The sequence below is a fragment of the Scomber scombrus genome, chromosome 21 (genome assembly GCF_963691925.1).
Source record: "Scomber scombrus chromosome 21, fScoSco1.1, whole genome shotgun sequence".
Taxonomy (NCBI): domain Eukaryota; kingdom Metazoa; phylum Chordata; class Actinopteri; order Scombriformes; family Scombridae; genus Scomber; species Scomber scombrus.
This window is the reverse complement of record NC_084990.1, coordinates 22883159-22900681: the sequence shown is the minus strand read 5'-3', so window position 1 is coordinate 22900681 and position 17523 is coordinate 22883159. Positions and strand designations below refer to the sequence as shown.

The following is a 17523-nucleotide window of genomic DNA, read 5'->3' as shown; positions in this document are numbered from 1 at the left end:
ACACTGAAACTAACCCTTTTGACATGCAGAGCCCCTGAACCTCCCGGCTTCTTCTCTCGCTCTCTCTCACACACATCATCTTCGGCATTCTTTGCTAAATCAAAGTGAACTACACTGTGAAGCGTAAAACAACACGATACCTGAAACTGTCTGAAACCACACAACAAGACTCATAACAAAACAGCAGCAACCAGAGCCAGAGTGATTATACAGGCAGAGCTGTCTCAAGGGAGATCAATAAAGGACTCTGCATGTATAGACTCACAAATCCAAGACGGACCCGTGTATTAATACTTTTGTTCAAGCAGGCTCCAAAATAAAGCAGGCCCCCTGCGCCATTTTGCATCCCCGATCTATACCGTATAGAGATGATAGTGAACACTGTAAATGGATCGCCTGTGTGAGTCTACGTTTCTGACTTTCCATTTGGCCAGGTCCGCCAATCTCTTACGTAATCTATAAGAGGAGAGGGCGCTTTATATGTGTGCAGGCCGGTTGCCATGGCGATCAGATCTTGCTGTTCTCCAGGTGGGAGTCAATGTGCTTGATGAGGGCATCGTCAGGGTAACCGACGGGGAATATCAGCTGGCAGAGAGGGCAGCTCCGCATGTCGCTCTCCTCGGTCTCCATCCAGAGCTGCAGATCGACCACGCACACACACACACGCACACACACACACACACACACACACACACACACGATTACATGACAACAGGATAAATCGCATGTGGTCCTAAACTTACCCACTATACTGGGTTGTATTAGTCATTGTGTGGGAGGCAATGGAATTACATCAATTGGCGAGTGATCACTTCATGCTTACACAACAGGGACCACTTAGTCTTGCCATGAAATAGACTGACTAGTAGTAAATCCAGGTGGAAACTCTCATCCAATTACTGAACCGTTGTTTTATGCAGTTCAGTTTAAAGAGAAGAAGACCAATTAGAGAAGAGGACTAGTTCAGCAACTTGGGAAATGTATTTATTCACTTTTTTTCCAAGAGTGAGATAAGATGAGAGAAGCTCTGTTTTAACATTTGTGCATTAAAGAATAGGCAAGTCTGTCAGGAGCCCAAATCAACATTAGAATTTAGCTCGCTGTAATCGTTCCTCCTGTTCATACCGAGCATTAGAAGATCTGCTATAAATGTGCTCTCAGTGTAAGTGAGGACAAAATTCAAAATCCTCATTTTTGAGAAAAAACTTTCTGAAGTTTAAATGATACTTCAGATGTTTGAGTTAGTCAGTCTAAGTGGATATCTTCCACAGTTACTGCCTTTATAGTAAAGAATGTCCTCTTTATGGCTCGACTGACAGTGTGTTTCTGTTCAGCTGCAGTGGAAGAATAGTATCAAAAAGAAGAAATTTGGCACTAAAAAGATTGTAATTTTAAAAGATATTGACTTGATTTGACTAATTTGGATGGCTGAAGCTTCATACAGATTTTATTTAACTTCAACTCACATTGATTGAAGGCCAGGACTGCGCATGCTCCGCTGACATGTACCCTGGCTGCGGGTGGCAGCTGAGGGTGTTAGGCCGCTGAGGGATGGGGAAGGCTGAGCAGGACGCCGGGCCTCTCATGACACTACTGGGCACGGCATTAGAGAGCACGCCCAGCGTCCGTGGCGGGCTGATGGGATGTGGGCAGGTCCACTCCTCCTCATCTTCAGAGGACTGTGGGGGCTGGGGGGCCGGTGTGGGAGGTGGAGGCGGCTCAAAGCGAAGGTGGGCCACCTCAGACAGCGGGAATGGCATCTCTCTTGAGTGGCGCATGGAGCTCTCCCCGTGACCCCCGTCTCCTCCGCCACCTTGATGAGGAGAGGGCGATCCCCTGTGTTGCAGTCCACCATGAGGAGAGCCCCCATGTTGCGGCTGCTGTTTTACATAGCCCTCGACGTAGGGCCGTGGTTTAGGCAGGGTGGCGACAGGGTCCAGGGAGAAGCGGGGCGGGCACTGGTAAGCCGAGGGGTCTGCAACCTCGGAGTAACTGCGGCGGCCCTGGAAGCTGGCCCGCAGGTGCTGGGTGGGCGGCCGGCAGGAGTAAGAAGCCGGTCCGTTATTAATGTCCAGCAGGGGTGAGCGGCGGTGCATGTCAGGGGAGAGGCGCTGCAGCACCACCGGGGAGCGTCTCTGTTGGATCGGGGAGTGGTGCGACGGAGGCGGGACCGGAGAATGGCGCTGTGAGATGGGTGAATGGCGCTGAGGTACTGGAGAGTGGCGCTGGTGGTGGATGGGAGAGTGACGCTGGACTGAGAGAGAGAACACAGGAAAAACTAACATGTAAAAACACATTTGAAAAAGCAACAAAAAAGAAAATACAGACCCTTTTACAACCTGGTACTGCATCATATGACTATAAGCACACAGACCACATACCTTTGGTCTGGGCTCTGCCTCCATTTACAGGAAATCTTTACGCTACAACATACAATGCGATTTGTGGAAAAACTGTGCTTTGGGGAAGGCCCTTTCCTGTTTCAAGTACAGTTTCATGACAGTGCACAAAGCTAAGCACATATAGAAAGGGGGTTGCCAATTTACTGTGAAAGAATCTGACTGGCGTGCACAGAGCCGTGATCTCAACCTTGAAGTTTTAATAAACTTGAATGTGAGCCGGACCTTCCTCACTAATGCTGTTGTAGCCGAATGGGAGCAAATCCCTGCAGCCGGGCTCCAAGAGTGGAGGCTGTTATAGCAGCAGATTAATGCCCATGGTTTTGGAATGAGTTCGGTCATATATATAATGTGTTTTGGCATGCACACATTTTTTGGTCATGAGATATCTGCAACATTTTTGTGCCAAAATAATCTGTTGCATGACTTTTGTGGACATTTCAAACAAGCAGCAACTTTTATTATTCTTTAATTCAATTTAAATTTAAATTATTTATTTATTATTCTTGGTTTGCCCCTAAAATAGCACAGAAACAGCCTTGATTAAGACCATCAATGACCTCCTCTGTGCAGATTCTAGTCTATTCTCTGTTCTCATCCTCCTTGACCTCACTGCCACCTTTGATACTATATCCCATTAACTCCTCATGCATCGTCTCTGTAACACTGTGTATCAGTGGTTTGCCTTCTACCTTTCAGACAGGACACACTTTGTACAGATTCAGAATTACCAATCAAAAAGCTCTATAGTCTATTTCCACTGCTATGCAGATGATACGCAGCTTTATTTTTCTACTAAGCCCACTTTCACTCTAACCTCAAGAAGGCCTCACTGATTGTCTCCATGGTGATCTACAGATATGGATGACATACTACCTGCAACCTAAAATCCAACAGTAGTAAAACCAAGCTACTCTTCATTTCCACTGGATATACTTTACATTTGCTATAACTCATATTTGTTTACTCTGCATTGCTGAAGCCGTCATACTGGCCTGCACAGAGGTTAAAAGCCTTGCTGTTATTTTGGATGGTTCCCCTTTTCTTTTTCCATTCAATCATAACTTTTTTTTCATCTGTGAAACATTTCCAGACTAAACCCTTCATTAATAAAACACTTCACAGATATCTTCATCAATGCCTTGGTCATGCATCGACTACTGCAATACTCTCCTAGCAGGCATCTCCAACAACCGCACTCACCGACTTCAACTCATGCAGAACAACAACAATATCACCCCCCCCCCTCCCCCCTGCTGATTCAATTACACTGGGTCCCCGTGTCATGATGGATTAACTTTAAAATCGTATTATTAATATTTAAAGCTCTTCATAATCTATCCCCTGCTTATCTCGCACATAGACCTCCTTTATACTTGCACTCCCTCTCCCTCCCTGTGGTCTTCATCAGCAGATCTACAAGCACTACCACTCATTAACCGCAGCGCAATAGGTGTCAGGGCTTTCCCCTTTACTGCACACAAAGTTTAAAACTCCCTTCCCTTACAGCCGAGTGCCGGACTGCATTACAGAATACAAAACTGCTCTTAAGCTCTTCTAAACCCCCCCCCCCTGTTGTCTTCCTGCTGAAACTATCAACTTATTCTGTGTTGGACCTTTTTAGTCAACTTCATTCTAGCTTATTACCACAGGTTTTACATATATTGTTTTTATAAATCATGGTCAATACGCTTCATTTAAATGAAATTATGCCTCATTATTTAGTTAATGCATGTCAAAATTGACCTGAGGACAACAGGAGGGTTAAACCAGCTTATTGTCTTTAACTGCATCAAATACCTCTTATTTTTAATGCCAATCTTAGCTCATTATTTAGGCTATGATCTGTTGTTTATTAAATGTTTTATTGATTGTTCTAACGTTTATTATTACTGCTTGTTGATGAATATATTATTGATTTTAAATAATGTACTGTAAGGTGGCATTCAGATCAGATCTCTGCTGCAGCCCTTGTTTCATCAGTTGTTCAACTGGTATTTAAAATGTTAATATGCTTGCTGTCAGGAGACATTAGTAGCAGTTTTTGCAAAAATAAACCCTCCTACAGACACTGCAGCAGCATATTCAGTCAATAGAAGAGCACATTATGTTCCTCTATGTTTTCATAAAAAGATTTATATCTGCACAAGTACAGTTGTAGTGTTTCCTGTAAATTGCAGGATATGTTGATGAGTCAGTCACCTCTGTAGTCACCACTTCAGCGCTACTTCCCATATCAAAGAGGAAACATCATTTATGGCCGGTGGGTTGAGGTGTTAAAAGGGAGGAGGTGTTGATGCTATGAAGTGCTCTCTGAGCCTTCAAATAAGGACGAAATGGGACTACTCAGTTCACACTTACTTTTATAGTAAAACACCCAGAATAATTTTTGTATGGTTGCGCACAAATTCACATGAAACTATTTCAAAAAGTGTTGGTTTTAGTTGTTAATAAAAGCAAAGAGTCCTGTGTTTAATTAAACATTAAAGTGCAAAGTTCAAGTCACGTTTTCTTGATTAACGTGACGAAACATGACATTAGGGAAAAGTCAAGTGCAGTTCGGGGTTTCCAGTGTTTTCTCCTGTGCAGAAACGCAGTTATTTGTTCATTTAAACAACATTATTTTCCGGTTTGCACTCCTCACTGCTCAGTGAAGGCCCTGCATGCGCTGCTTCTTGGTTTGTGGTAGATGGATGATGCACAGTTGATAGACATTAGCTATGTGTGTGAATTTGCGAGCAGGAAGAGAAAGGTGTTGGTACTTTTAAGCAGTTGTAAGTTGTACTATACAACGTGTTAGCATAGTTTCTGTCTGTAGTGTCGGTAGGTTTCAGCGAGAAGACGTGTGACAACGCTGTCATCGAAACAGCGAGGGTAGAAATGCTGGAACGTTAAAACAAGTACCAGTATCTAACAAAAATAAATAAATAAAATGTTTTATCTTGAATTTAGAAAATGCCACATGCAAATTTAGATTTAGTTAACAGGGGTTATCCTCAAGCACTGTGGTTAAGTACATATTTGAGGTACATATAAATGAATTGGGTATTTCCTCTCCATGCTGCCTACTCAACAACATTTTATTCCTCCTCTGCATTTATTTGAAAGCTATAGCTACTTTACAAATTAGAATTTTTAAACACAAAACATATGATGAGCTTTTAAAATAGGATGCAATGTTATAATGACACATACTCACAGGTTAAAAGTGCGCTAACGCGACTAACTTCAAAAGCAAAACTGTACGTCAGCAACCTAATACTGATCCAATGATATGACTGTACACTTACAGGTGTCATTTACTTTTACTTTTCATATTTCACATACTTTTTTTTTTTTAATGTTCCTTACTTACTTGTACTGAGGTATGCATTTTGAACCCCAGACATTTTTACACACTACTTTTACTCCTTTACAAGAGCTGAATACTTCCCCTTTACCACTGCAGCACTGAGAGCATAGTGACCCAGGTTTTTTTCCACAGTGTTTCACATGGCTGGATGCTAACCTGGACTAGCCTGCTCCTGCGAGGCTTTCCTCAGGATCTCCGTCTGCTTGGAGCTCAGCGCTTGGAGGCGACCCAGCTCCTCAGTTAACTCTGTGTAAGCCAGAGCCAAATTCACCCTGGAGGAATGAAGAGGAGAGGCAATTATGTAATTACCATAATCATCGTCATTACAGAATATTATAATGTTAGTGAAATGTTTAATGCATTTAAAAGCATATTGCGCAAACACTTCAATCTGTTTAATCAGTAAAACGTACACTGTAGACAAATATGTAAGATGTGGGGAACTACAGCTGATCTTCCCCTCTTTAAAGTGAATGACTCTTGACTCTACTGACACAGCCTCACGTATCAGGCTGGCTAATTGAGAGGCTTAGAAGCTCATATTTTTAGAGCGAAAGTCACAGCGCGTGATTGAAGTGCATAAAATCACACCATTGCATGCAAGATGTGTCATGACTCTCTCAGGGGCCGCACTGACAGAGCAACTCTATTTCAAGCACCGTAAACAAGGACGGTTGGCTTACAGGCTTCTGTGTCTTTTAACCATGGCAACAAGCTGACTTTGTCTCAACTCATTAGCTCACGGATTGAAACCGATTTGAATCTTGCAAATATAAATTACTGCGAGGCAAGCATTACCCGAGTAGCCTCGATATGAGTAATAATCAGTCGGCACGTTGCTCATCTCGAAGCATTTATTCCATAAAGACGGCATGAAATGTGCGGTATGTGTTTAAAAGCAGAGAGACAGAGGCAAGGCTGCATTATGGTGGAGGATCACGTTCAGATAGAGAGTAGAAACTTCAGTAGTTAGTCACTGCCTGTGCCCCCAAATCTGATATCGATCAGCTTATCTCACCAATTTTTATAAACTCCCCAGTTTTGACCTGAAACAGACTCATTCCAGCAAAGATTAGTGGTAGATTACAGGGTTTAGGTGAGGCAAACACACTTAAAATCAGTAAAGATAATCAGTTTATCCTGCTACTTTGAGTAATTTCTTGTATCAAGAGCAGCTTTATAAAAAAAAAACCTTTTGATTAGTTTCATAAATGTCGTAGCACATGTGAAGCAAAGTGGCACCTTTTTTTTTTTAAATGATCACCTACACGCAAATCTGACCTCATGTTTGAAAGTTCAAAGACAAAATAAAAAAGCTCTTTAGCGTTAGAACAGAGATCTGCGAGCATCTGTCACCGATGATGAACGGAAAGATGCACATCACCGCAGTGAGTTCTCAGTCGCATATCTGATGAAGCACCTCGGATAACCAATTTAACCTCTTTGTTGATGAGAATTTGACTCAGTTCATAACTCCATGGAGATTGTGGTGGATAATAAAATTAAAAAACAGTGCTTATGAAAAATAATGGGGATTTCTACTGCGAGAGAAATAGGAATACATATGAACTTCCACTGCATCACGAGCGAAAAGAAGAAGAAAAAAAACAACACATGTATTCGGCCTACGTAGAAAATAAAACACGCTGTCAAATTAAAAATATCTTCTCCGGCAAAGTAGCGCTCTAACCTAATTGAGTCCTCCCACTAGTGTTTGTAAGCCTGATACTTGGGTACATATCAGAGGAACTTCTATATCTATCTATCTTTTTCTTTTTTTGTACAAATAACAGTTTTTTTTTTTTGTTTTTTTTTTACCTCTGCACTATTTTACATTTTCAGATATCTGCAAAAAACATACACTGTGAGGTATGTTTGTCATTCCAGTGTGTGTGTGTGTGTGTGTGTGTGTGTGTGTGTGTGTATGTGTGTGTGTGTGTTATTAGCAGTAATTGGACATTTTTTTTCATAACTTCTTAAACACCAACACTTCAAATTAAATAAAAAACAAATTCTGAGACGTTGTTTCAGGGAAGCTCACAATAAGTCATAACTTCCAGTGGTTAGTTGGCTTTTTCTGCCAGGCCCACCTAGTTTTCCACCAACCTGCTATGACTCAGACAGAGTGGGGTATGGAACCCCCTTTCATCCCCCACCCTACAACAAACAACATCTACACAACGTCTCTGTGGAGTCAGTCCGAGCTAAAAAAGCCTTCTCTCCCTGCACTGGGCTATACATAGCTTTGGATAGAAACCTCCTGCAAACATTAAAACACATTCGATGCATCGGTAGGAAACTTACAATCATTCAAATTACTTACTGGCATGGTGGGTGGAGCATAGAGTATAATATTGACATCACAAGAGCACCCAAAAGAAAAAAAAAAGGTCTAAAATATGTATAATTTGTCCTTTTCCTTCACTCACTATCCTCAAGTGCTTCTCAGCCACAGCTCAGCTTTACAAAGTGTTCTTTCTTTTCTAAATGTGCTTAGATTCATGCCCCTTCTCTTCCTTTTTCACACTTCACCTGTCTCACTTTTGAATATTGCAGCTTTGCTCTGATAATATGTGTGAAAGAACCCGGTCACAAAGCAACACCTCTCAGTCATGGTAGCTTCACCGTGTAGTAAAAAAGTCAACGTGTGAACACCTGCACGATCTCACATGCACCGAACAAGACTTCTCAATCGTTGCTTGGTTTCAGTAATTCTGTGAAATAAGGGGCCCTAAAAATTTGTTTGCATCTCTGTGCATCTAAAAATAGTTACGCACACGGTTTGCATCTATTCTTTTGCACTTTTTTTTAATTTTAGTTTGCTTCCTTTATGCTTTGCTGGTAAGTGTGCGCAGATACTGTAGAACGTACAGTGCAAGTGCGTAGGAGGGGTGTGATGATGTTGTTGATGCAGCATCGATGAAAGACTTGTGCCAGTGAATCGATCAGGCTCAACAGCGTGAGTGTGTATGTGTGTGTATGTGTGTGTGTGTGTGTGTGTGTGTGGGTGAAGTAGAGTGAAGTGAACGTGGGCTGAAATCTGACCTTTGACCCGATCAGACGTTTCAAAGAAGGGGCCAGTCACCGAAGCTGCCTGTGTGAGATCTGAGCTTCTCTTTTGTTGGCTAACACTCAGAGAGATAATCAATGTTCTTTTTCAAATCTGCTGGAGTTCATTCAGTCATACTCGGGACATGGCCTTGGGGAGGCGGGCGGGGGGGCGGGGGAGATGGGGGGGCACTTAAATACATGGCGGTCAGCATGACGTGGCGGTGATAAATATTTGGTTTAGCTGTGCGGTTGATGCGTGGTTGTAGTTTCTGGAAAAAGCAATAAATGTATGTCACTTATAAGAAATGCAGAAACTAACATTTAGTCCCCCACTGCTACTGCCTCTGGCCTCATGATTGGGGGGGCAGGTGTTAAACGGCCATGAGATCACGATGGGGGCTTTTTTCACACTCTGCAGTCCGTATTCTGTCACACTCTACTTCTGCAATCTGTATGAGGCACTTTCAGCTAAACACCAAAAAAAGGTGTCAAACAGTACTCAAGAAAAGCCACACTGCACCAAAGATTCACTCATGAGCTTTTTTGCACTTGTACTTTGTACTCGTAGGAAATGAAAGTGTCTCTTACAATGTTAAGGGATGTTTTTGGGTGCAAATCATCAAGTTAAATATACGAAAAAAAAAGTGGATTTCCAAAATGATGCTCTTTGTGGTTCGATTGTTTGAATTTTACAAGCATCTCATTTTTTTCAGTGGTAAATATCTTGAATTTCCAACAAGAAAAAGGGAATTCCACTTCGACTAAAAATCATCATGTCGTGATTTATTGGAAACAGGTCTTGCTTTCTGAAAGCCGAGGAGGAGTTAGTCAGTCGGTTTGTATACTGATGTATAGAGAGGGGGGGGGGGGGTGGGGGGGGGGCATGGGGGTGCTCTGCCAGGTGGCTGCCAGCGTCAACAGTAGTGTGGCTTGTGGTTGATGAGGGAAGCTCATTCAGGCAGATTATGATTAGTTATGAGTTATAGGCAGACGAAAGGTGAGCAAATGTCGTCACGAAAAATATGAGTGGTTGTAGTATTTGCCACAAACTTAAAAAACAAGTAGAGAAGTAGTAATAAAGGGAAAACTGAACAGAAATACGAGTGTTTTCTGACTAATTTGAAACAGAATGAAATTAGTCGTGTTATTAGAAATTAAAATGGTAAATGTTAACATTCACGTACTGGTTTCAACTATTTTAAAGGACGATTTTCTGTATTTTTGTTATTGCAAAGCCAAACCAACAATGTATTGATCTACTTGCAAGTATTGTGTGTGTATCCATATATATATATATATATATATCTTATTCCTTTGTACTGTAGACTTTCATTATTGTCCAAAAATGATTAAAAACCTGTCATTGAGTCACATCGCTGCACTGGGTGACATGATCCTTCATCATCGTCATGTTAGTTTACTTAGAAACAGATGATTTTATACTTAAGTTGTTTATAATGTACAGTATAGTACAAAGTCAAGAGTCAAGCCAGCTTTTTTGACGACAACGGATGTCTATATGACAGAGAAATAAGATATATCAGGCTTTGGATGAACACACAATACCTAGAGAATTAGATTTGTGAAAGATATAGAACATTTCCAGCCATATCTTTATAGAGATAGTAATATATACATCATAGAGAAGCTTTAAAAACATCAAAGTAAGACTCATTTATTGAGAAACCCCAGCAAAAGTGCTAAAGGTTATTAGGGCAAAGGTAGTTTATGAATATAATCCACAACACACGTATAAATACTCAATCTGTGCAGTTTACACTAAATGAACCCAATTACAAGAAAAAGCACCAGGAAATAAAGTGTAGGCATTGTGGGGTTTCAGTGGGAGAGATATTGTTGAGTAAAACCAAAAGGTGACCAAGGTCTGGAAAAAAGGAGTAGGCTTCCACCACACACATTCACTCAAACTCTGCCTCTCTCTGCTGCATGCACTCCCCATCGAAACACTTCTGGGGTTTCAATGTGTGGGAGTCTGAGCTGCCCAAACCTGCTGTGGTTTCTACTCCGTTTTCTTGATACCTGTGACACCTTGTAAACAGTCATGCAATACTTGGGGCAATTTGACAAGGTTGTGAAAGTAAGCTACTTTCATTCTTCTCAATACAAAGTAGAAGCCATTTCTCTCACTGACTGTAGATGATTAAGACATGAGAAGACAAAGACAACAGCTTGAATACTCACTGTTGCTCTTATTCTATGAGGTACTGGTATGAAGGAATGAGTGAAATCCCGTATAGATAGAAGTGCCCTGGACATCATGGCTCATAAAGATGGCAAATAAGTACACACATGAGGAAATAGACAGGAAGGAGTCTTACTCTGTGCTCACACTGCCCCCTACTGTTTATCTCAATCTCTTACCAAACCTCCTCACACAACAGAAAGTGTGGTGTTGCAGCTCCGTGCACATAGAGTAGAGTATATAGTACAAACTGCTTTTGTGCCACTGCCCAAACAAAAATACTCATTTATTAACGCTGTGTTTGAACCCAGTTAGCCTGCGTTGGGAAGAGCTTGTCTAGTTTCTAATGAGGCCCCTGGAGGTCGGCCTGAGCACATCACAGCAGGAAAGTAAAGATACAGATCAGCAGGGGCAGCTGGAGAAGCTTTTCTCCTTTAGCTCTCATCCCCTTCGGTCTTTCTGTTCTCCGCTGTTGCCTCATTGATGCTCCTCAACCAGCATCTCTACACACCTTCTTCCATATTTACCCCTTCCATGTGTTTATTCCTGCATGTCTCATTGTTTTATTCCTCTCCCCCCCTCCTCCTCCTCCTCTGCCGTGGTCACTTACTGCTCATCTCCCACCTTCTTTATCCACTCCACATCACACTGCTTGCACGGAGAAGTCATTTCCTGCCGAAGTAGAGCGTGAAATTAGATTAGTATGCAGGTGCTGTAAGAATATTGGACAAAATCTGACAGCGAGAGACTATCGAGGCAACATGTTAGAAGGAAACATCATGGAGAAAATAAAAATCTGTTATGGATAAAAACAGGTCTGCAATTGATTATTATTATTCAAGGCCTGTCTGTTTATGTGTGTACACCTGTGGAGCTGTTATGGCTTTATGTGTGTAAGTGTGGTCAGCAACAAATAGAGGAGTTGCTCTATTTTGGAAAGTTTTTAAGTGATGAATACGATGCTGTGATGTGGCACTGACAGGCAGCCAATCAGCTCTGAGAAGAACTTAAGTGGACTATTCAGAGCAGCACTAATGGAAAATACTGTAGCCGCAGATTAGACGCAGTCCAGTGTAACTTCCTGGGTAGAGTCTCACTCTGACACTGCTGTGTTGGGAGTTTTTTTTTTTTTTTTTGTCCCTGTGAAGCTCATTGCCTAAAGCTTGACACTAAACTGGCAAGGTCAGGGATTTGTTTCCCACTCGAGACACCCATGCCAGAAATATATGTTGCACCTGAGGCTGTAAAGCTGTCTGAATAACACTGTCTATCATCTGGATATGGTGTGTTAAGGGATGACCTATTGGGGAGGGGTTGGATGGGCAAAATGGTATCATGATGTTTCTCTAATCTTAAGTGTTTTATATGCCTACTGCTCATAAGAAGACTTTGACTTGTAGCATTCAAGCCGACATCCAAGTCGCAATCATGACTTGAAAACTATGTGATATATATTCGATTTGGCTGGAAACCAAACAAACATGTTGTCCCAAGTTTTATTTAAGGTCATTCAAACCCAAATTTAAAAGATATAGTGAATCAGTGTCAATGTGCATAATATTTGCAGCCTTCACATGACCAACTTCCCTCTCTCTGCCATCCATCTTATGAGACGTTAATGTGAACTTGACCATATTTGAGCCACTGTTAAGTTGAAAGTCATCTGGAGTTTTTTGCAGATTTGTCCGATATCAACTTTCAGGCCACTGGGTTTGACATTGAATACTTACTACCCAAATCAATCACACAATTTAGGGAGTGCATCATGAGGAAGTATTGGGGTGAGCTGTTTCTCTTGACATCGTCCTTGACATATTTTAAATAGTCCCAATGCGGCCAACTCCTCCCATCTGACAGCTCAAGCAGACTAAAACAAACTAACACTGACCCTCTCCCTCTGGCTGTTCTGCAGCTGTCTCATCTCCTCCTTCAGTCTCTCGCACTCGGCCTTCAGCTCCTCTTCCCGCTGACACGCCCCCTGGGCCTCGTGCCGCGCCCCTTCTAGCTCCGCCTCCAACTGCTGCAGCTTTAAATCCGACAGGGCGTCCAGGCTGCGGGAGCTCTGAAGGGTCAGGCCTGGACAGTCCAGCCCTGTAGGGGGAAGACAATGAGAGAGAAAGAGGGAAAGAGAGAGAAAATGTAGAGATGAAACATTTTCATTGCTTTTTCCCTTGACTGTTGCAGCCTTCTTCCATCCACGGCTGCTGTTGTACAATAGATGAGTATGAAAGAGCAGAAAAGAGCTGACTTCTTCCAAGGGCAGATGTCTTTCAGTGTGCACCTGGGTGATGTGATGAGCGTGGGCATGTTAGTGATTCAGCTCCGCTCACACAGACTCAGTCCTTGAGCCAGAAGACACAGTAACAGCACATAACTCTCATCTCATATTGCAGGATCCTGTACGCTGCCTCCTCGTATGCAGTCACAGGTGCACACATACTGTACTGTACACAATCTGCACTGCAAGGCTTTTTTCCCTCACATCACACTCACCCTCGTTCATACCTAAACAGTCATTAATCAACACTTTTTTACATCTCTAACTTGGAAACTCTCGACTCTGCACACAAATTAAGGAGCCAAAAAAAAAAAAAAAAAAGCTTATGCATGAGTTTTTTAAATGAGATGGTTTTTATGCAAAATTATACATCCTCTTCATCAAAGTGTGGTCTAAGTAGAGGCATCCGTTGAGGTGGCAGTGACACATTTCTGCCTCTTTTTTTTCTTTCTTTTTTTCCATCAGCCACCCACATCGTTTAAGAGGGCAGAGTTGAGCAACTACAGCTAAAGTTGAACTCGTGAGCTTCGTATTTTATCTTAAATTAAGGCTTAAAGAGTCAAAATGAGGGAATCTGCTGATTTGGCTTCACAGTTGGGAATTTATTCACTTATAAATGTTGTGAAATAAGTGGAGTGACGAGCCTTGTTTTAAGCTTTGAAACATTTCATTTGTGATGCAGGAGGTAATTTGCATTTTGACAAGTTAAATTATACCACAGGTTTTTATAACATTTGGTAATACAGACTACTCACAATACAGATCACTCAGCAGGACAGATGGAAGCAACAGGCTGAATAATACAGAGAAATTCTCAAATTTACAATCTCAGCCGCTCCACTCGAAACTGTTTTTTCGATTGAATTTCAATCACAAGGACCCGCATACTGTAGATAGCAGGTTTTTCTTTTTCTGCAAATGTGACTGAAGAGTTGGAACAAAATGTCCACGCTGAGTCTTTCCAACAGGAACCTGACCTCCGTTAAAATGCTTTCCAGGTCCAGATTTTTGGATTTGATTAAAGACTGAGGATGAGTAGTGATTAACAGAGATAACTGGGGTCCCGGCTTTTTTAGCAATGCATCTGTGGCTAATGCAGATCAGTTTTTTTTATACCAAATGTTGGACTGGCTCGTTATACAGTAATTATCGTTATTATACAATTGACAAATTACTTAAAATACAGTATTTAGGCTGGTGATTTTTCTATATTTTTATCATGTGCAGAGCCAAACCAAGAATAAATGAATCTACTTACAGGTATTTTGCGTGCACATTCTTATTGACGATAAGAAAAATAAAGAAAATTGCCAGTTTTATCCTTTTAAAGTGAGATTATATAAGAGTTTCAGGTGCCAGCTAAAGGAAGTTGTTGTGAGATCTGACAGTCACTCACTGTGGGTGTCTGGGCCGGCGTGGAGTTGCAGGTACTGCATGTCTTTGCTGTGCAGCTGCATGTTGATTTTCTGCAGAGAGCTGTCCCTCTGCCTCAGAGCGGACTCCAGGCCCAGGATACGCTCCACGTGCTTCTCCACCAGACTGGTCTGAAATCACACACACACACACACACACACACACACACACACACACACACACACACACACACACACACACACACACACACACACACACACACACATTTTCAGTGTTTTATTTGAAGTCTTACGCAATCAAAGCAAAGGATGCTAAATATCAAACATATAATCTATATTCACATCCTTGCATACCTTTTTCCGTACACAAATCTAAACACAGGCTTCATCTACTTGATCTTCATCTACTAAAAACAACAGTTGGGGACATTACAGAGTAGATGGTGAGAGATATAAACCCATCCTGACATCAGATAGGAATGTTTTTTAACTAAACATTTTTCTCGGTAACGCTCACGCAAACACATTGTTGTTTGCACGCTGGTTTAAGAAAGACAGAGATGATTCATTTTACTGTTGTTGTTCGTCTACTGCGCTGATGCTTATTGATTAAGACAGATCAATATTGGTGTTCTTGCATTTTGTATTGATTTCAGCAGGTTGATGAAGGGAGAGAAGGGTGGAGAAGTGTTTTTAGTTTTATATTGCTTTAAAAAAAGTCTTTAAGTCGTTGGATATGAATCCATAAAAGAGAGCAGAAAGAGACACACACACACACACACACACACACACACACACACACACACACACACACACACACACACACACACACACACACACACACACACACACACACACACACACACACACACACACACACACACAATTATATTTACATTCTATAAAAACATTTAGCTGATTAATGAGTGAGTGCAATGCCGGAAGGGTAAAGGTCAATGAGGCACAGTAGGCAGATGGAGCCGTATTAATGATGGCAGCCACAACTTCAGGTGACATTGATACTGTGTCAGTCCTTGGCAGGTGGCAGTTCTTACATCTTTGGCGCACCTCGTCACTTAATCACTCCGACCGCATTAAAACTGCTGAGGCTGCTCGGCATAAGCTGCTCAATGGACTTCACTCTCATATGAGATGGTTTATTATCACAGAGGGGATCTGGGAAAGACCAGCCAGCCAATCTGTTCAGTTGGAAGCCTCTACGTGGTCTGGATTGGCTTTGATTTGTAAGTAGTTACAGAAACTTGTCCAAAAATGTGATTCTAAGTGTTGGAAAAATGCAAAGATATCTGCCAAAGATTTTTGTTACAGGATGAAGTTACAGTAAGAGCTAGTTTTAGTATGTAAGTAGTATCAAAATAATAGAAATTTGCAGAATAATGAACAAAAACAATCCAAAAAAAATAGCAAATTGAAATCTTTAACCATTTTTGGCAATAATCTCTGTATTTTTCCTGTGTAACACTATAAAAAAACCTCAATCTAGTGTGTATTTTTGTCAGAGGAGAGAATTCACTCCATGACTCTGAAAGGACTCTTATCTACGAAGGGCTGTTCAGTCAGGATAAGAAGTAATGAAACAAGTTTTTCTCAGAATGAAATTACTCTGCAATGAGCAGCCTAGTCTTAAGTGCACAATCAAAGTTATCCAAAGCATTATGTGATGCATTGTGAGGAGAAACAAACACAGTCAAATATGGACTTGTCTTTAAAGAGGAACTCCAGTGATTTAGTATTCACTGCTATAAAAAGTTAAGGGACTTTGATGTAAAAAGAAAAAATTGAAGCAGTCGGTTAGAAGAGACTTTCTTAGCTATCACTGACTAACTGAAGAAATGAAACAAAGTGGATTTCATGCTGGGACACAGGTCTGAATCCCTTTATTTTTTAATTAAAGCGCCTTGGAGTCGACCAGCAACAGGATGATGTCATCACTCAAACTGCTAATTTAATAGAAATTATCCACGGGATTAACATGGGATGGTTTTTGTAGAAAAAATGGCTAACAGCATACAATTTTATTTTATTTTACATTACATTACATTTTATTTACTATTTTGCTATTTTATTATGTATAGTTTGTTTTTTTATATTCGTATTCTTTATATCCTTATACTATATGTTGTTATCGTCACTGTATCGTCACTATGTGTCTGTGTAATGCTGCTGCTACACTGTCATTTCCCAGCTTGGGATCAAAGTATATCTATCTATCTAAAGGACGAGTTATAAAGATTTGAGACATCTTTCTGAGAGGATTGACAAAAACATGAGCACAGCAGGAGTCATCTGGAAAATGATGCTTACTTTGAGGGGTAAACATCTCCGCCCCAAACTGTGTCAAAAGTGTGAAAAAGCACTGCAGGGTTCAATCATAATCATAGCAACTCCTATGATGTCATCTGAGTGAGACAGTAACTTTTTCACCTTACAGTAACATGCTGTGACTCAACTTATCTGCCCTACTGTCTATGTGGAAAGCCGGCTGATTCAGCAGCTGCATGATCAACGTTTGCCCACAGGGAAAAAAAAAACACTGTGCCACCTTTTTTCTTCTAATGAGTCGTAAGTGAAAGCATATTTTATCACCCTGCCATTGTGGTGCTTTGTGTTGCTTGGGTCGTATTGTTTTGCTGGATCCATTTGACATAGATGGTGATGAGTATCTGTGTGTTCATGCTTATCTATTAAGGTTGTTGTCACAGGTTGGATTGCCGCTGGCTTACGGCCCTGAGGGCTGATGAAGAGGGAATATTGCTTTGTTAATTTAATTTAGGCTTGTGACAATGGTAATGTGACTTGTGCAAATAGCTCTCCTCTTTCTCTTTCTCACACACACACACACACAC

General features: G+C 41.4%; 1 protein-coding gene across 1 annotated transcript in view; it reads right to left on the bottom strand.

The window, feature by feature from the left end:
* Window positions 1-507: 507 nt before the first annotated feature.
* tbkbp1 (TBK1 binding protein 1) overlaps window positions 508-17523 on the bottom strand; it is a 37203-nt gene continuing 20187 nt past the window's right edge. The window contains exons 4-9 of the mRNA XM_062442956.1: window positions 14680-14827; window positions 12894-13096; window positions 11616-11677; window positions 5908-6023; window positions 1467-2254; window positions 508-636 (exon numbers count right to left, since the gene is read on the bottom strand). Coding sequence (XP_062298940.1) covers window positions 508-636; window positions 1467-2254; window positions 5908-6023; window positions 11616-11677; window positions 12894-13096; window positions 14680-14827 — 1446 coding nt within the window. The remainder of the gene's footprint in view (window positions 637-1466; window positions 2255-5907; window positions 6024-11615; window positions 11678-12893; window positions 13097-14679; window positions 14828-17523) is intronic.